The following is a 17,451-nucleotide window of genomic DNA, read 5'->3' on the forward strand; positions in this document are numbered from 1 at the left end:
CTAGGTTTCATGAGGTTGAAAAAGGGTATTTGTACATATGATGGCCGCCAATGCCTTGCCTTTTGTGTTTGTTTTAAAATACGGATATAAGTGAGCTACAAAGTAACAAATACTTGACATCCGCTGTATTTCAGTTATTTGAACAACCTTCTTGTTGCCCCTAGTGCATGCCTCCCCACACATATATTTAAACTATCTGCGCCAGTCTGTTGTGAGTGCATGCATAGCCCTGTTGTCTGGTATAGGGGCCCACAGCAAATTGAATATCAGTTATTATTCTGCATTTCATTCTGTGATCTGATCACAACCAGGTCTATTGTGGTGAAAAAGTTACAGTAAGTGTAATGCAAAGGCAGAATACAGTATCTTGGTGAAAATACCTCACAAAAGCTCACTCAGCAAGCTGTTTTTGTTGTTTTTCTGTTTAGTGCATTCTTTTCTTCAATTATTATTTAACTTTTAACACCCAAGGGTCTTTAAGGAGACAGAGCCAGTGTGTTTGAATATACAGCATATTGTCATAATATACAAACTACAAATAATAGCCACATTTCAAACAATCCTTAGGAATTTGTTTTATTTGAAATGCCAAATGTGTTACATGTATTACGTATTTACAACGAAATGGTCACAGATTCTTCAGCAGACATGAACAGAAGTTGACTGGCAAGCATTGAAATATCCTTACCAGAAATTGTCACCAATTTGAGCGGTCAAACTCTGGAGAATCAGAGTCACGCGTTTCTAAAACCAGTGGCATTAGTAGTACTACAAGTGATCATCTGCATGTTGTGACGCAGCTAGTGGCAAAATGTGACCATCAGTGCTGCATGTGCATGAATCCATAAGCCCTGTTGAAACCAGAGCATACATCACACAGTACATATTCCACAACCATCCTGCTGTTAGTACTGATGTACTCCTGAGGCTTTGCAGACACAATTCCAGACAAGCAGAAAGTCCAGAAAATCTTGAATAAACAAAGTAATATATTTGTTGCAAGAAATCCATGTTACATATATATTGATACAATATTGATGATGTGCAGACCTCTATTCATAAAAGCATTGCATGTAATACAGACAATATCCGCTTGTATTTTAGTCATAACATGCATTTAAACGGATTGTTATTGTGTGTAAACTTACTGGACCAAAATACAGTATGGTTTAAGTGTTAGAGCAGACCAGCTCATATGCACCCTCTTCTGGCCATTCCCATTATAAATCTCAACCAACGGCATTAGGGGTTGCATAGTTGCAGCTGTATGTTTTTTCATCAGAAGAACTGACTCAATTACAGTGTCAACAATGGTGTAGGATCACTGGTCAACGGTTGGCAATACAAGGAGTCATTTTCTCATTTAGTAGAGTGAACGCTGGATGTACATGATCCATATCAGCACATTCCACTCCATCCAGTCACCATTTCATTGATTTAGCAGCAAGTGCTCTTCTTGGTTCCTCAACAATTACAATTTAATTGTGACCAATCACAAAATCAGTCCGTAACATATTTGATTGGGTTGGCCTTTTTCAGGGAATGTTTGACCTCCAAAAGAATAAACAAAATCCAAATTTAGTATCATAACACATTCCGTGGTCGAGGGTTACAGGACATAACCTAAGGCTTCCAGAAATCCAGAAATAAAAATACAACTCATTCAGCATTTCATTCACACAAACATGCCCACTTCCATCATTTCCACTAAGTTTGCCTCACAATTCATGCGCACAGCAGTGCATGTCAACTTAAATTACTCCCTTATATATTACATATATATTAGCTTTTAGCGTTTTTTAAAGATGCATAAACACTGCTCCTCTCACCACGTCACAAGAAACGCTGTGAAAAAAAAAAGATATTTCTAAAAAAAAAATATGGCCATACACTCAATGAACATAACAGACGATGACCTGACACATGGATCATCAGTGCATGACCCCCACACCTGAGCCCTGGCGGCCGAGGGGTGGCATTCAGATGGCCAATCCGGATCCAGAAAGTAAAATCCCCACCACAGTTTCCTTCCAACACAATTAGCTTCATCGAGTCATTAGAGCTTGAGTGCAGCTCATTACGATAAACTGAAATCAGAGCTGATTGGCTCAAATTCATGGCAGGGATTTGATGGATTGGATTTTCAGAACCCAGGACTGAGCCCTGTGCTGTGTTGGCTGTGGGTTGAAGGCTTGAGGGGTTTGGCGTGTGTCAGCTGTCGTCGTCATCGCCATCGTCGATGTCGAGGGCGGACTGCGGTGCGTAGCAGAGGAAGCTGATGATGCGGGGCGGCAGGTCTAGCTGAGACACCGCCTCCAGCGCTCGCTGGCCCAGATGCAGACGCAGTGTTATCCGGGACAGCTGCTGCAGACTCAAAGGAGTAGCTGGATGGAGAACACACACGCACACAAACACACACACACACACACACACACACACACACACACACACACACACACACACACACACACACACACACACACACACACACACACACACACGTCAGGAAGACTTCAAGGAATACAGCTGTTGAAGACAGAGTTTACCTGGAGCAGGCATGCACGCACGCATCAGAAAGACAAGAGGAATAATACTCGTTGGATTGATTTGAGGGCACAAAGCATTTTCAACTCAAATAAGAAGTCCAAATGCCTCAAACAGTATCTGTAGCAATCAGCCATCGGTCTGAACTTTTTAGCTAAGCGGCAGTGCTCTTAATTACCACCAGCCAACCAACTGGCCGAATGCTGGTGAAATTTCAGTTTGGCTGGTAGAAAAGACCAACTTACTAGCCGCTTTAACCCATTAGTGAGTGTGTTTGGCTAGTTAGGTGAACATGTACTAGCCATTTTGGCTACAGATGAAAAAAAGTTAATTTAGAGCCCTGCTCAGCGTTATCGTGCTGTGCCTCCTATGCCCAAACTGGAGCGTTGATGGGCAGGTCGCTGGTTCGAGGCCAGAGTGCCGAACTAGCGCAGAAGACCTACACACGTGTGGCAACTAGGTAATGTATTCAGAGCATGGGAATGTGGATGGGCGCATGTCTCGTAGAAGCTGAGAGAGGAGGACGGATAACGAGCTTTTATTTGGCATACTGACTAAGTTTCCAGTATTCATAGAATGTTTAAGTTAGAGTATGTAGGATTGCGGCCAGAATAGGCATAGCAACTATGCTGCCCATTACCAAATTTGATCTTTTCACGAATATTACTACTAGAAAAACTACTGATGTCCTCTACTCTACTATAAATATGACCCACTTTCAGTAACATATTCATGTCTCCACCGGTGGAATGCCCCTTTAAGGTTGTGTACAGCTTGTGTAACTACATAATGTGTTCAGTGTTAAGTTAGGGAGGACGGTGTGGCACGTACTCTCATAGTAGCTGAGGCAGAGAGCGGTTGTGTATAGATTGTGTAACTAGGTATTGTGTTCCGTTTGAAAAAAGTAGGAAGGAATATACTCTCGCAGTAGCTGAGGCAAAGAGCAGTCTTGTTTCATGAGTGCGCTATCCGAAATTAGAATTCAGTAGCCTACGTATGCATACATCTTCGTTCTCACTGGAGACCGGGCTTCTCGTGATTGTGGGTTTCTCGTAGGAGAACCGATGTCCGCGCGGAGAACCGATCATGAGAGTGCTTTACGGGGTCTCTGAACCACTGCACTCGAGGAATCATGAAAGCGTTTTACAGGGTCGCTGGACCACTTCACTCCAGGAACTTAAAGTCAAAAGCAAATAGAGAAAATAGTGTATTGGGCAAGGTCGCTGGCCATGGTGCTGAAATTACTGCCGAGCCCGATGTTGGCTTTGTTTAAAAACGAGGCTTTGGCTCGGGAGTACGGGGCTCCATCTGAGAGCTCAGACAATACCCGCGCCCGCGAATATGTGCGAGTTCTGAGCGGACACCCCCATGCTGGTTATTGGGAGAGCGAAGAACCAAGGAGGCGCGAGGGCGGAATCCTGGATAAAACGATCGAGATGACGAAGATAGGGGGTGATCGGGGCGGATGGTGGGTAGGAGCAAGAAACCGAGTTTCTGACTTGGAGCAGGTGAGAGGGGAATAAATGCGGTGTTGATAATTGAAGGGCGTGCCAACTGTCATTGCACTTACGAATCCGTTGAATGATGGCTGAGCGGAGATTGAGAATCAGGTGGTTAGGTAGGCGTGCAAAAAGTAGACGAATGACAGACGAGCAGGGAATAGAGTGCAGGTGCAGGTGCTCATTTAGACCGGTCAAATTTCATTACCCTTCTCCCGAACTTAGATTTTTAACAAAACGTGCATTTAATTAATTGTGTCACTACGTAATGAATGTAGGACTAGGAAGGTGGGCAGGCACGTACTCTCGTAAAAGCTGAGGCAGAGGGCGGTGGAGGAGCCGGGCCTGGCGTACTGGATGGGCTTCTTGCCCATGTTGTCGCGGGCGTAGACCTTGCCACCGAACTCCATCAGCATCTCGATCAGCTCCACGTTGTTCACCTTGGCCGCGTGATGCAGCGCCGTCTCGTGTAGCTTAGCGGCGTTCACATTCGCACCTTCACAACCACAAGAAGGCGAGACACATAGGCAGACAAGAACACCACCACATTAGACATAGGGTAGACCACCAGACACACAGGAAGATGAAACACTGACACATTAAGCATTACACTTAGCGGATACTTTTATCGATAGCAACTTTAAGATATTTACAGGGTATTGGTTACAGTCCCTGGAGGAAGTGTGGGGCTAGGTGCCTTGCTCAAGGGCACCTTAGACGTAGAGTGTGGTAGGGAGTGGAAGGTTGGGATTTGAACCCGCAGCCCTTTGATCTTAAACCCATCTCCTTAACCATTAGCCCACGGCTGCCCCGGCAGACAAGACATCGATATTTTACTAGATACAGGACTGATGGCAGAAGACAACCCTGAGCCTGAACCTTAATTGGCAATTTTCCCAGTCATAATGAACACTTAGAATTTGATGGTGGTGGTGGTGTTAAGTATTCATGAAAAAGGTAACATTTGTGACTGGGCACTTAACATTTTAACAGTGCAACTTCCAAAAACGAAAATAGATAAATGAGTAAAATGACAAATAAATAAACAAAAGCAACCAACCTGCGTTGAGTAGTACTTTGGCGCAGTCTTTGTGTTGCCTGGCACAGGCTACATGTAGCGGCGTCCCGTAGTGGCAATCATGGGCCTCCATAGACGCCCCTTCTGAGATCATCAGCTTCACACACTCCGAATTCCCTGGTGGGGAGACACACACACACACAATGACTGATGACCTTTTATTGTTTTTTTCTGTTTATTTGGCATGGACGCACATTATTAAATAAACATTCAGAATATATTATTGTGCAAAAGCCTTTGTGTGCACTGAAAGTTCATCCATCCAAGAAACAAGATACCGTAACAGGGCAGTATTTGTGTGTCTTTGTGAAGCTGTGTGTTCCAAGTTCTCAAGCCTAGGTATTTCAAGTACATGGCTAAGTGATTAGCCTGGCTAAGTGAAAAACCTGGCTAAGTTAATACACATGAAGTGGCAAACCTGCAAATTGGAAAACCTGCCCACTGGTATCAATCAGTTAAGACAATGAGGACTCCAGGCTCTTCTATTAGATGATATATCACTACTTCAAGGATAACTTAACCTGCTTTAGTACTGAGCCAGGTTCTTGGAATACGCCCCTAGACTGCCTAGACTGATGCGTTTTCTCCCTACTAAACACAAGGACCAGTGAATGTAAATCACTTAATGCACCTTTAATTCTGAGCATGCCTTGTGTGTTTAAATGAATACAATATAGCTCCAGAGTTTATATTAAAACATATTGTGGCATATTACATACATCAAGGCCTTTGGGCGACTTCAAAGGTGCGATATCATTGCCATGTACAAGTATGCAAAAATACACGTATGTCCAGTTTCTTACATCTTAACTCCTTTTGAATAACATAACCTGGATGAATAACAATCTCAAGTCATATAAAATGATATGCCGCTATTGTTTGTTTTTGTCTGTTTGTCTGTCTGGTTCGATGACGCTTTTTGGGCTCAGGCGTCAGGTGGTACAACCACAGCTAATACCCATACATTTATTAGTAACTGGTAATTAATGTACTGCAATGAATATGCTTCTTCCAAAAAACAAACAAACAAAAACAACAACATTTAATCCATACAATAGTGGCATTAGCTGTGGTGGCACCACCCTGATGTGGGCTACTACTTTATCGTCATTGACCCACAAACATGTAGCCTGATAAACCAGACTAAATGTGGATGTCTAATTTAGTCTGGCCTCGATGCATAATACATCCGAAGATTGTTGATGAGAACAACCTTCCCTCAAAACCCTGCCCACTTTGATTCAAAACACATCTTTGCGTTGTAATTGGTTTGCCAGATTCATGGCATTCTGGCTTCATTGAATCATTATGCGAGGCCAGACCCACCCGTAGGCAAAACATTTTGCCGTCCAGCGGGTGGCGCTGGTTCACCAGGCTAACAAACATGTACAACAAGGGTAGGCCATTAATATAACAGAGAAAAATAGAACAACTTTTTATCCCTAATAGAAAAACAAAGCCATGGCCCGTAATGCCATTGTCCGAAAATGTTTTGGCCCCGGCTCAAACTTAATTGCCGACCCCTGATGTACAATGTACAAATCCAATGTGTTTGTTTGTTTGTTTGTTTGTTTGTTTGTTTGTTTGTTTGTGTTACCTCCCATGCAGGCCTCGTGCAGGGGGGAGAAGGTGAAGAGGGGAGGGTTGACCATGGCGCCCCTCTCCAGCAGCAGCTGAACACACTCCAGGCTCCCCGCGGCACACGCGTCACACAGGGGAGTGCTGCCGTCTATGTTCCTCGCATCCACCTGAACACGACACGCAAACATACAAGAGAGCTCACACAGGCATCCACTTAAACAAACACATAACGCACACATGCAGTAATGGTACGGTAGGTTTCAAACAGGCATCCATCCAATCACCTCACATGTGACCACCATACAACCATTAGTTTCTCTCTACAAAATGGCTTTGAAGGTTCTGGACAAAAGGCCAAGAAAGTATCATCTCTGTAGCATTATTTCAAAGTACAACTTACTGTCCTTTAATACTAGTTTTATCTATTTTGCTGATATGTGTTTAATGTATAAAATTACTCATGATCTTGCACCACCACCTCTTAAGCAATTGCATATCACGCTGCAGAGATAAATTAAGAGTGTCAAGGTCCTCTGTCAGAGGCGATTGTTGTGGGATACAGGAAGACTTCCTTTGGTCTATCAGCCTTTTCTGTTAGTGCAATTCCAGTTTTTATCAGGGACAGTGTAAGCTTTAACCAGTTTAATTTATCACTAAAAAGATGGCTTAAGACTAATCAAAAATGTGACCACTGATCTTGTGCTTTGTTACAGTAAGCACTGCCATATGGCATGTGCATCATCATGTGTGTATTGCCTTGTTGTGATAATGTGATTGTACATGTTTTTGTATGTTTTAGTAGGATTCTGTTGCTGCTCCAATTTGTGACTTGTAGTGGCAACAATAGTGCATGTATTGTCTATGTTTTTAATGTGTGTTTTTAGCTCCCTGCCCAGGGACCACAGATGTACACTAGCTTCTAGCTAACTCTGGTACTAGGTTCTGTCTTGTACATGGTCCCTGTCAAATAAGCAATAAACTAAACTAAACTAATAAACTAATCCACCTAAACACACAACACACACAGGCAATGGGCATCACAGATAAATCAACTTAAAGTGATACTGTCCCATTTTTGGAAATTAGCTTATTTTACACCTCCCCTTGAGTTAAATAATAGGGTTGCCGTTCTCTTGTACTTTCAACCGTTCTCTGGGTAGGCCTATGGCAGTGCAAATTTTACCTCCAAGCTAGCAGTTAACATTGAGTCCTATGAGACCAGTTAGCCGCCAGCTGGTCTCATAGGACTCAATGTTAACTGCTAGCATGGAGGTAAAATGTGCACTGCCATACCCAGAAAACGGTTGAAAGTAAGAGGAGAACGGTAAAACCCTATTATTTAACTCAAGGAGAGGTGTAAAATAAGCTTACTTCCAAAATTGGGACAGTATCAACTTAATGACACAACAGAGACAGATACAGGACGGTCCACAGAAGGGAGTGTTGCCAAAGGTTTTAAATGCTACTGCAGTCACCTTAGATACAGAAGTCTAAAATTGGCTTCATGTACACAGGACAGAAATACACAGACAGTGGTGTAGTGTCAGTGGGTTTGTATGCATTTTGAGCTTGAAAGAAACAGGGATTTCAGATTAACCATAGCTTGATCTTAACCTTGCACGAGGGAAGTGACTATAGAGCAGAAGCGTACAGATGATGAAGGCCAGGCTGGATTGATCAGGGAAAACAATCTGGCGTAGGCTAAACTAGGCATATACTGCAGAGATGATGGATAAGGAGTTTCCTCTGGAACCAAGATGAGAGATATAAGAGGCCATCCTATGGCAACCATGCCCCTTTAGGAGACAGGGAGAATGAAAGGAGTTCAATGGGAAAGTGCGGCCTATTTAAGAAGACCGAACTCGATCCCACTTTGTTACACTGAAGAAACATGCTACGCTTTACCTTGGCTTATCATTACATTACACTTAGCTGACGCTTTCATCCAAAGTGACTCAGATGTAAGCACAGGTGGTCGCACCTGCTTGGCATTTCTGCCTGACGCACCTCCGACGGTGCCATTGTGCAGGCTGCAGGGTCGTCAGCTGGGGGGCCACCCATCATCTGATGTTTCGCTCCATTATCCCCCAGAACATCTCAGGGAGGTGGAGCAACAACAGGGACGTCTCCCTGCCGCCCCCTGCAGCCTGCTGAAGGATCTGTGTTCGCCCCACTCTCTGACCCCAGTGTTATTATCGTTGTGTGTGAAACAAGTTCTCATAACTCATAGTTATTTACAGGGTATTGGTTACAGTCCATGGAGGGGCTGGGTGCCTTGCTCAAGGACGCTTCAGCCATGGATGGAGGTGTAGGGAGAGGTACAAGTGAGATTCGAACCTGCAACCCTCTGATCTTAAGACCACCTCCCTAACCATTAGGCCACGACTGCCCGACTACGTGTGCTCCCGCATCCAGCAGCACTGGCTGTGTCCCTGTGGACAAGCCCCGTGCAGTGGCCCAAGGCCCGGGATATGCATGTTGAGGCCGTGGTACAGTCAAGCAATGGTGGCAAATATTAATGAGAGGCCCGTTCGGTTACCCACCCCCGTAGATCATACCTCCTTTATTGTGCAGAGTGCTCCGGTTGTACTGAAGAAAGTATGTGCAGTGTGCACGTGGTCGCACGAGGTTGCATTCGTGATTTAAGGCAAAGAGCAAGCATATCCTGGGCTCAACTACATACCTGCCAACCTTTAAAAACAAAATTGAGTAGCAACTTATCGCGGCGCGGCAATTCACGGCGCAACAACTTGGCATGGCAAACAAACGGGGTCGCCGGCGGGCCCATCTGAGAGGCTACTTTGTTTTGCGTAGTCTGCCCTACACCTAGGGTTGCCAAATGTCAACAGGGAAGATATGAGACACTTCATTCAGGTAGGGGGTCCTCCCCCAGAAAAAAATGCTTTTCTTAGATGCAATTTCCTGCATTTTAATGCATTTTAGCCTAACATCCCGTGTATCTGGCAAATAGTTTATCTTGCTTTTCACAGTACTTTGAACTACCATAATTTATTAAACTTTCATGAAAGATTTTTTTTTTTTGTTTCACACCATAACACCAATAAAATGCTATGATATAGTGTGCTGGAGGCCTCTAAATTAACTTTACTGATCACCAGCCAATATGGCTGTTAATCTTACTAGTCAAACATACCACCAGTCTGGCTATTAAGTTATCCTATGTACCAGCCAAACAGAGCATTTGGTCACTTGTGGGGTGTTAAGGAGCTGGAATTGAGTATGAAATTGAAGCATTTGCTGATTATTTTTTGGCTGTAGAAGGTACATGTAGGAAAATGTATAATTTGATTATAAAATACCGAGGCATTTCAGTGATTTTTATGAACAAAAAGTTGAATTGTAATGATTCTTACATCATCTCCCCCAATATTAATAAATGGTGATGTTGTCACCTACTGTGAAGAAGCATCAGCAGTAGAGAAAAAGATAAAGACAAGTGTTATCTAAGCTAGGATAATATCAGGTTAATATTATTACGTTGGGGGCTAACATCAAAATCACACTTTCAGCATTCATTCAGTACAAAATGCGTCATGTAGTGGCTCTACTGAGGGACGGGGGCTAATGGCCAATGCTCTTGGAACTTCCACGGTAACTTTTGAGGGGCATCGCTTCTTTTTTTCACTTCTCTGCATAATAGTAGGCCTATCTACCCTCACCTGCTGTCATGAGTTGGCTATTGTTCACTGTTCGGCACATATATGATGATAGGAGAATTGATTTTATTAATAGATTGCCATACGTGATTACGGATAGTAGTCGTGGAGTGATGCATATTTGGTATGACGCACGACCTGTTACACCTGTTCACAGAATGGGCCATGACTCAGGGGGGAACAGTATTCCTATACGGTGTCATGGTAGGTTACGGATGTATACCTACTCCGAGCACAACCGTTAGAACTATCGCTTTATTTTCCCGAGTTAAAATGATCCGGCGCTAAGGGAAACCGAATCTAGTTTGCTGCTAATCTGCTAATTTATAGCGCGGTCATCGACACGCAACTGGACGCAATTCACTATTCTCATACAGGCTACCTTTCTCAAAGTCCATTTACCTTTGAAACGGTGATTTTGACGGTGCTCACTTCTAAAACTACAGCGACAGTACCAATAATACATGATGACAGGAGGAGGACACTTGTTTCAGAGATTATAGGAGTACATTAACCAGTCTCTCTGCTTGTGTGATTAGATTTCGAAGCAAACTTTCTGTCGGCAGCTGATGCCTCGACTCGAGAGGAGCGCAGCATAACAAATGAAGACATCAAAACTAGTTCTAGCGCTCTGATTGGTCAATATTCCCCCCACACGTTGCTGGCCAATGGAAAGGCCAGCGCGAGACAATTGCAAGCAGAGCCATGTCTACGGCTCTGTCTGGTTGCAAGTCTACAGAGCAATTTATAAGGGCCCATGAACACACTTTGCTATTGGTTTTTCGCGTATTTTGAAGTGACAGCGCCGTAGTTTGATGTCAAAATCCGTATCTGCTACACAAAATGCGTAATGGTCGGCAGGTATGCAACTAACGGCGAAATGGTCAATGTACTGTAGAGAGCCATAGCCATTTTATTCTTGCAAACAAACTACCAAGTCTGAAATTAGAGACTGAACCTGAAGACTATCAGCCCTGAGCATACATGATCTCTTACAGTATGACCTATAGTATTACAGACTATCAGACTTCTGGCATATGAATATCTTTGGCATATCTATAGTCTTACGTGTGCTCCAACGTCAAGCAGCAGGCGAGCGCACTGGCTGTGTCCATTAGAGCATGACACGGGAGTGGATTTTCACTCCCGTCCCATCCCGGTCCCAGAAAAAAAATCCCATCCCGTCCCATCCCGTCCACTCCTGAAAAGAATGTCTCCCAATCCTGCCCACTCCCACTCAAAATCAACCCCAATCCCGTTTCGTCAAAAAAACGAGGCTTTTTTTGTTTGTTTTTTAAAGAAAAAATAAGCGGCATTCCTGCTCACGTTCATTTTTATTCCCGCTCCTGCCGGTTCCCATTCATCTTTAATACCCGCTCCTGCCCGCTCCCGTTCATCTTTAAAATTTGGACTCCCATCCCACGGGAATCCCACAGGACCGGCGGGAATTCCTGAAAAATGTCATCCCTGTATGCAGGCCTCGTACAGCGGCCTAAGTAACAGCTGAATAGTCATAGGCATGGAGTATCTCTAGTGCTCTCTCTTACGTGTGCTCCAGCAGGCATACAGTAACCCTTATGTGTAGGCTAAGTTAGTGCTCTCTCTTACGTGTGCTCCAGCGTCGAGCAGCAGGCGAGCGCACTGGCGGTGTCCCTGTATGCAGGCCTCGTGCAGTGGCCTAACTAGCAGCTAGGGACCCATAGTATATTTTCCAACAAAATAGCAAGCCTGAAATCAGGCACTGTGCTTGAAAACCATAAGCCCTGGGTATCTCTCTCATTTGTGTGCCCCAGCATCAAGCAGCAGGCGAGCAAAATGTCCGTGTCGTTGTATGCATACCTCGTACAGCGGCCTAACTAATGGCTAAATAGTCATAGCAGGCATATCCCTTATGTGTTGGCTAAGTTAGTGATCTCTCTTACGTGTGCTCCAGCGTCGAGCAGCAGGCGAGCGCACTGGCTGTGTCCCTGTATGCAGGCCTCGTGCAGCGGGGTGATGGAGTCCATGGCCACCATGTTGACGGCCGCCCCTTCCTTCAGGAGCTTCTGCAGCTGCGGCACGTCACCGTGGGCCGCCGCATAGTGTAACGCCGAGCGGTCCGTCCAGAAGCCCAGCCCATGTGCTGCACAACACACACGCACGCACGCACACGCACACGCACACACACACACACACACACAGAAAAAACAGGATGATATTGGAATACATTTGTATAGTGCATGACCGAGCGTCCGTCCAGAAGCCCAGCCCATGTGCTGCACAACAAACATACAATAGTTTAGGCATTCAGAAAATAACGGGATAATGTTGGAATATATCCTTGTTTCCTCCCAGTTGGGCTATATCCACATTTCCTCCCTAAAACCTTTTTTTTAAATGAATAAAACCCTCTTGTAGAAGCCTGCGTCTTTTTACCTATGGCAAATATGGCTGTCTTTTTTCTTTTTTTTGCAAAGCCTTCAAGTTGTAGCCTATTTGAGTGGGCAGTCATGGGCAACCTGTTAGGGCGTCAGACTGGTAGTCCAAAGGTTGCCGGTTTGATAACCGACCCGTCAGGTTGGTGGGGGGAGTAATTAACCAGTGCTCTCTCACATCTTCCTCCATGACTGAGGTACCATCCCGCTTCACTGCTCCCTAGGGGCGCCATTGGGGGCTGCACCCTTGCACAAAGCATAAATGCAATATTGTTGTGTGCAGTGTGTGCTGTGTCACAATGACAATGGAAATTGGAGTTTCCCAGGTAGGCTTTCACCTCTCTTCATTTGTAGTGTGGTCCAAACAATGTATTGTTAATAGTAGCCCTATTAGGGGTGGTGGTGACTCAGGTGGTAGATGAGCCATTCAGCAACCAGAAGGTTGCAGGTTCAAGCCCTGCTCTGCCTGACCCCATCGTCGATGTGTCCTTGAGCAAGATCCTTAACCCAAAGTTGCTCCTGGTGGCAGGGTGGTACTCTGCGTGGCAGCCACTGGCTATATACAGGCCGTGTGTTGCGGCTGTCTACAGTGACAGAGGTGTTTTATGCTTTTCCTTTTCTGGTTGGAAAACCCAGACTTTCTGACTACATGTTGTACTGGGTGAGAAAAACCTGTTGGCCCTATTCCAACCTGGGATGGTCAGCTCACCTAGCCTGGTAAACCAGCGCCACCCGCTGGGACGCCGAAAATTTTCAGCTGCGAGTAAATTACTCCGGTCTCACATTTAGGCTGGTTTATCAGGCTACAGCTCGTCTGCTCATTAGTACTGCACTACACTATGTAGCCCTACACTTCTGTGACTGCCTGTGGGAGCCTACTCATCAATACACGTGCGTTCATTCAGCAAAAACCCGTTTTTTATTAAACCCTCAAATCTCAAGAATCTAAATGCAGCATCTACAGAGAAAGCATAGGCCCACTATAAAATATCGTAAATTACTGCAACCTTGTAAGAACTGTAGTGTTATGTCAGTTGTCTGTCCACTGTCATTACTTCCTTGTAATTATACCCCGACAGTACAACAACTTGCCTATCTGATGAAATCGCAATGAATTCCGTGTACCAGTTCTAGGGGGAATATGATGCACACACATGGGCCTACCCTATGATGAACATTCAATTCAGTGGACTTTGGTTTTCTGTGGCCAGCTTCTTCAAACATTGCTAGCCAGCTGGTTCAAGAACATAGAAATAATACAATAGAATGCTGTGGTTCGAGAAGCGGATCACTAACAAAACTCCAAAACTGCTCATGCAATGTGTTCGCAATATGACTGGTAAAACACGGGTACAACAGACAGGCGTTCAAAGTCTGTAGGCTACGCTGCCCCGAATTTAACCACTACGCTAACCAGCTACCAACAACAGGTGTAGAGAGAACTAGCATAGGCTACTCGAGCCAACGTATAGCGCCAGGACGGTATAATCTGAGCAGGCCTCGGAAATCACCAGTTTAAACATTGCACGTCCGATGAAGCCTATTTTAACAAACCACTTATTTACAAGTAGTATAACACAACGTTCGTCGTATGGCACATGCATAGATGGAAACAAGACGTTGTTGGACCTGAACAACGTCTTGTTCTTGCTTGAATGTTGACGTCCAAACCAACATGACACCAAAGCGTCGCAGTCAAACGGCTATCATCCCCAATTTAAGATCGCTTTATTGCTAGCAACTGCTGAGCAAGGTTTAAATCAGAAGGCACAACCAAGACTGCATAGTAGAGAAACCATCAAAGGACGGTTTACAGCGCGGTGATTGTGTCCAAGTTCTTGCAAACTAGCTAGGCTCTCACACCTTGCAGCCGAAGCCGATAGCAGGTAGATCCATCCACACCTTTTTAAATGTCACTAGTCAACTAGCATCAATAACAACTTACCAATGTCGCTGAAAAGCGTTGGCCTGGAGCGTGTAATCTCCATAAATTTACGGGAACCTTAATATCATGAGGAAATCGCTTCGAAGATTGTACACATCAGTTGGTTTACGGCATGTTTACTTAGATATGCTCGACTTCAGTCGGTGGCTTCTGTATCAACACTGTGATGATAAGTAAAATGTGTTGCAGTTTTACCTCCTGCCACTAGGTGGACGCAGATATGATGTACTCCCCGGATGTGTGTCTGTGTATTGCAAGTCATCAGTTGATGAACATGAACCTGACGGTGTACCTGTATCCTCCTGACTCGTTATGCTAATAAATAAGTTTAGTTAAGAACCCAAGTTTCTTCATTAAGATTAGAAACATTACATGGTACCAGGAGTGGTCCAACAGAAGTCATGGAAAGTGTGAAGCCGCCTGACCCTCTGAATTGGACTGGAAATGTCGATTGTGAATGGCGAACGTTCAAGCAACGATTCAACCTTTACCTGCAAGCACTGGGACTGGACAATAAGTCAGACGCGCGGAAAATAGCACTGCTTCTCACCGTCGCGGGACCTCAGGCTGTGGAGGTATTTAATACGTTTGTGTTTGCTGAACGGGATCACAAGGATCAGTTCGATAAAGTCGTGGAAAAGTTTGATGACCACTGTTCACCAAAGAAGAACGAGACCTTCGAACGGTATGTGTTTCGGTCCCGCCTGCAATCGCAGACTGAAAGTTTTGATGCATTTGTGACAGACTTGAAATTGAAAGCCAGAACATGTAACTTTGGAGAACTGAAAGACTCAATGATTCGTGATCAAATTGTCTTCGGAGTGCACGACAAAAAAGTGAGAGAGAGGTTACTGAGAGAGCCTGAATTAAAGTTGGCGGAAGCTATTAAGATTGGCAACGCTAGCGAGCTGGCTAAGCTGCATGCAAAAACATTCAGTGCGCAGAAGGAACAGGAGAGTGCAACGGTGCCCGTAGCTGCAGTAAAGCAAATGCAGAAATCGAAAAAAATGATTAAACAACAAAATGTCACGGAGACTTTTTCATGCAAAAGATGTGGCAATCAGCATGCACCAAAACAATGCCCTGCATTTGGAAAAACGTGTAGCAAATGTAAAGGGAAGAACCACTTCGCGAAGCAATGCTTTTCCAAAGGGAAACAGAGTGGAAGTGATCGAGTCCACACAGTGGAGGAAACGGAGCTAGCTGATTCGTTCTTTGTCTGGATGGTAGAGCAAGCTGAAGATAGCGTAGCAGCACAGCCAAAAGACATTGAACAGTGCACAAATGCAACCTGTGCTAAAAAGGACAAGTGGATTGTGCCACTGGAAATAAACGGTGCAGTCATTCCTCTGAAATTAGACACAGGGGCCAAGGCAAATTTAATCAGTGAGTGTGACATCAGAGCAATGAAGGTGAAGCCACGCATCCACCCCAGCTCAGTGAAGCTCAAAGACTACAATGGACATAGTATTGACACAAAAGGCACATGCAAACTGAAAGTGCAAGTTAAAGGAAAAGAGCACCACCTGATGTTTGTAGTTGTTCCGGCTGGACATGACTCACTACTAGGTGACGCTGCATGTGAAAATTTAGGCTTAGTGAAGAGGGTTTACTGCATTAACAATGTTAATAGCCAGACCAGCGTTGAGTCAATAGTGAACCAGTACCCAGACATCTTCAAGGGGTTTGGAGTTTTACCATTCACCTACAAGATACAACTGAAGGATGATGCAGAGCCTGTCGTCCATGCTCCCAGGCGTGTTCCAGCTCCCCTACGAGAAAAGCTGAAGCAAGAACTGGATAGAATGATGTCACTGGGTGTCATAAAGAAAGTGGAAGAGCCCACTGAATGGGTGAATTCGATGGTGTGTGTCAGAAAATCGAATGGAGAATTACGTGTGTGCATGGATCCAAAAGATCTGAATAACAACATAAAAAGAGAACATTATCAAATACCTACCCGAGATGAGATAACAAGCGAGATGGCCGGTGCCAAATACTTCAGTAAATTGGACGCCTCTCAAGGCTTCTGGCAGTTGAAACTGCATGAGGACAGCACAAAGTACTGTACTTTCAATACACCGTATGGGCGCTACTGCTTCCAGAGAATGCCTTTTGGCATATGCTCCGCTCCAGAAGTATTCCACAGAACGATGGAGCACATCATAGAGGGCATCGAAGGTGTACGTGTGTATGTCGATGATTTGATTTTGTGGGGATCCACACTTGAGCAACACAATGAAAGGCTCATCAAAGTGCTTCAGAGAGTCCAGAAGTACCAGCTGAAGCTGAACAGATCTAAGTGTCAGTTCGGAGTGAATGAAATTACCTTTCTGGGTGACAAGTTGACACCAGCAGGTGTCGAGCCAGATAAAAGCAAGATCAAAGCAATTCTGGAAATGCCTAGACCTGAAGACAAAAAAGGTGTGCTGCGTGCATTAGGCATGATCAATTTCATTGGAAAATTCATTCCAAATCTGTCCTCCAAGACTGTGCACTTAAGAGAGCTACTGCGTAACAGGTGTGAGTTCAAGTGGACATCTGAACATGAGGCAGAATGGTCCCGTCTGAAAACAACTCTCACAACAGAGCCAGTGCTGACGTTTTTCGATCCGTCGAAAAGGATAAAGATATCCACAGACTCATCAAAGGATGGCATTGGAGCTGTTCTGCTACAGGCGTGTGGAGAAGACTGGAAGCCCGTCGCCTACGC

At 44.7% G+C, this 17,451-nt stretch overlaps 1 protein-coding gene across 1 annotated transcript; it reads right to left on the reverse strand.

Moving 5' to 3' along the window:
- Window positions 1-560: 560 nt before the first annotated feature.
- On the reverse strand, window positions 561-14,897 carry asb13b (ankyrin repeat and SOCS box containing 13b). Its single transcript, XM_063197630.1, has 6 exons — window positions 14,739-14,897; window positions 12,302-12,501; window positions 6,719-6,869; window positions 5,104-5,238; window positions 4,348-4,539; window positions 561-2,384 (listed from the first exon to the last, which is right to left on the reverse strand). Exons 1-6 carry the CDS (start codon window positions 14,779-14,781, stop codon window positions 2,212-2,214), a joined length of 894 nt encoding a protein of 297 aa, XP_063053700.1. The 5' UTR covers window positions 14,782-14,897; the 3' UTR covers window positions 561-2,211.
- Window positions 14,898-17,451: the final 2,554 nt, after the last annotated feature.

Source organism: Engraulis encrasicolus, chromosome 4 (genome assembly GCF_034702125.1).
Source record: "Engraulis encrasicolus isolate BLACKSEA-1 chromosome 4, IST_EnEncr_1.0, whole genome shotgun sequence".
Lineage (NCBI taxonomy): Eukaryota > Metazoa > Chordata > Actinopteri > Clupeiformes > Engraulidae > Engraulis > Engraulis encrasicolus.

Excerpts from the sequence above, each read along its gene's own strand:
- asb13b (XM_063197630.1), bottom strand. The coding sequence starts at position 14,781 with ATGGAGATTACACGCTCCAGGCCAACGCTTTTCAGCGACATTG. Across the intron at positions 12,502-14,738 it reads AACGCTTTTCAGCGACATTG|CACATGGGCTGGGCTTCTGG; the intron begins GTAAGTTGTTAT and ends TGTGTTGTGCAG. Across the intron at positions 2,385-4,347 it reads CTGCCTCAGCTTTTACGAGA|CTACTCCTTTGAGTCTGCAG; the intron begins GTACGTGCCTGC and ends TTCTCCATCCAG.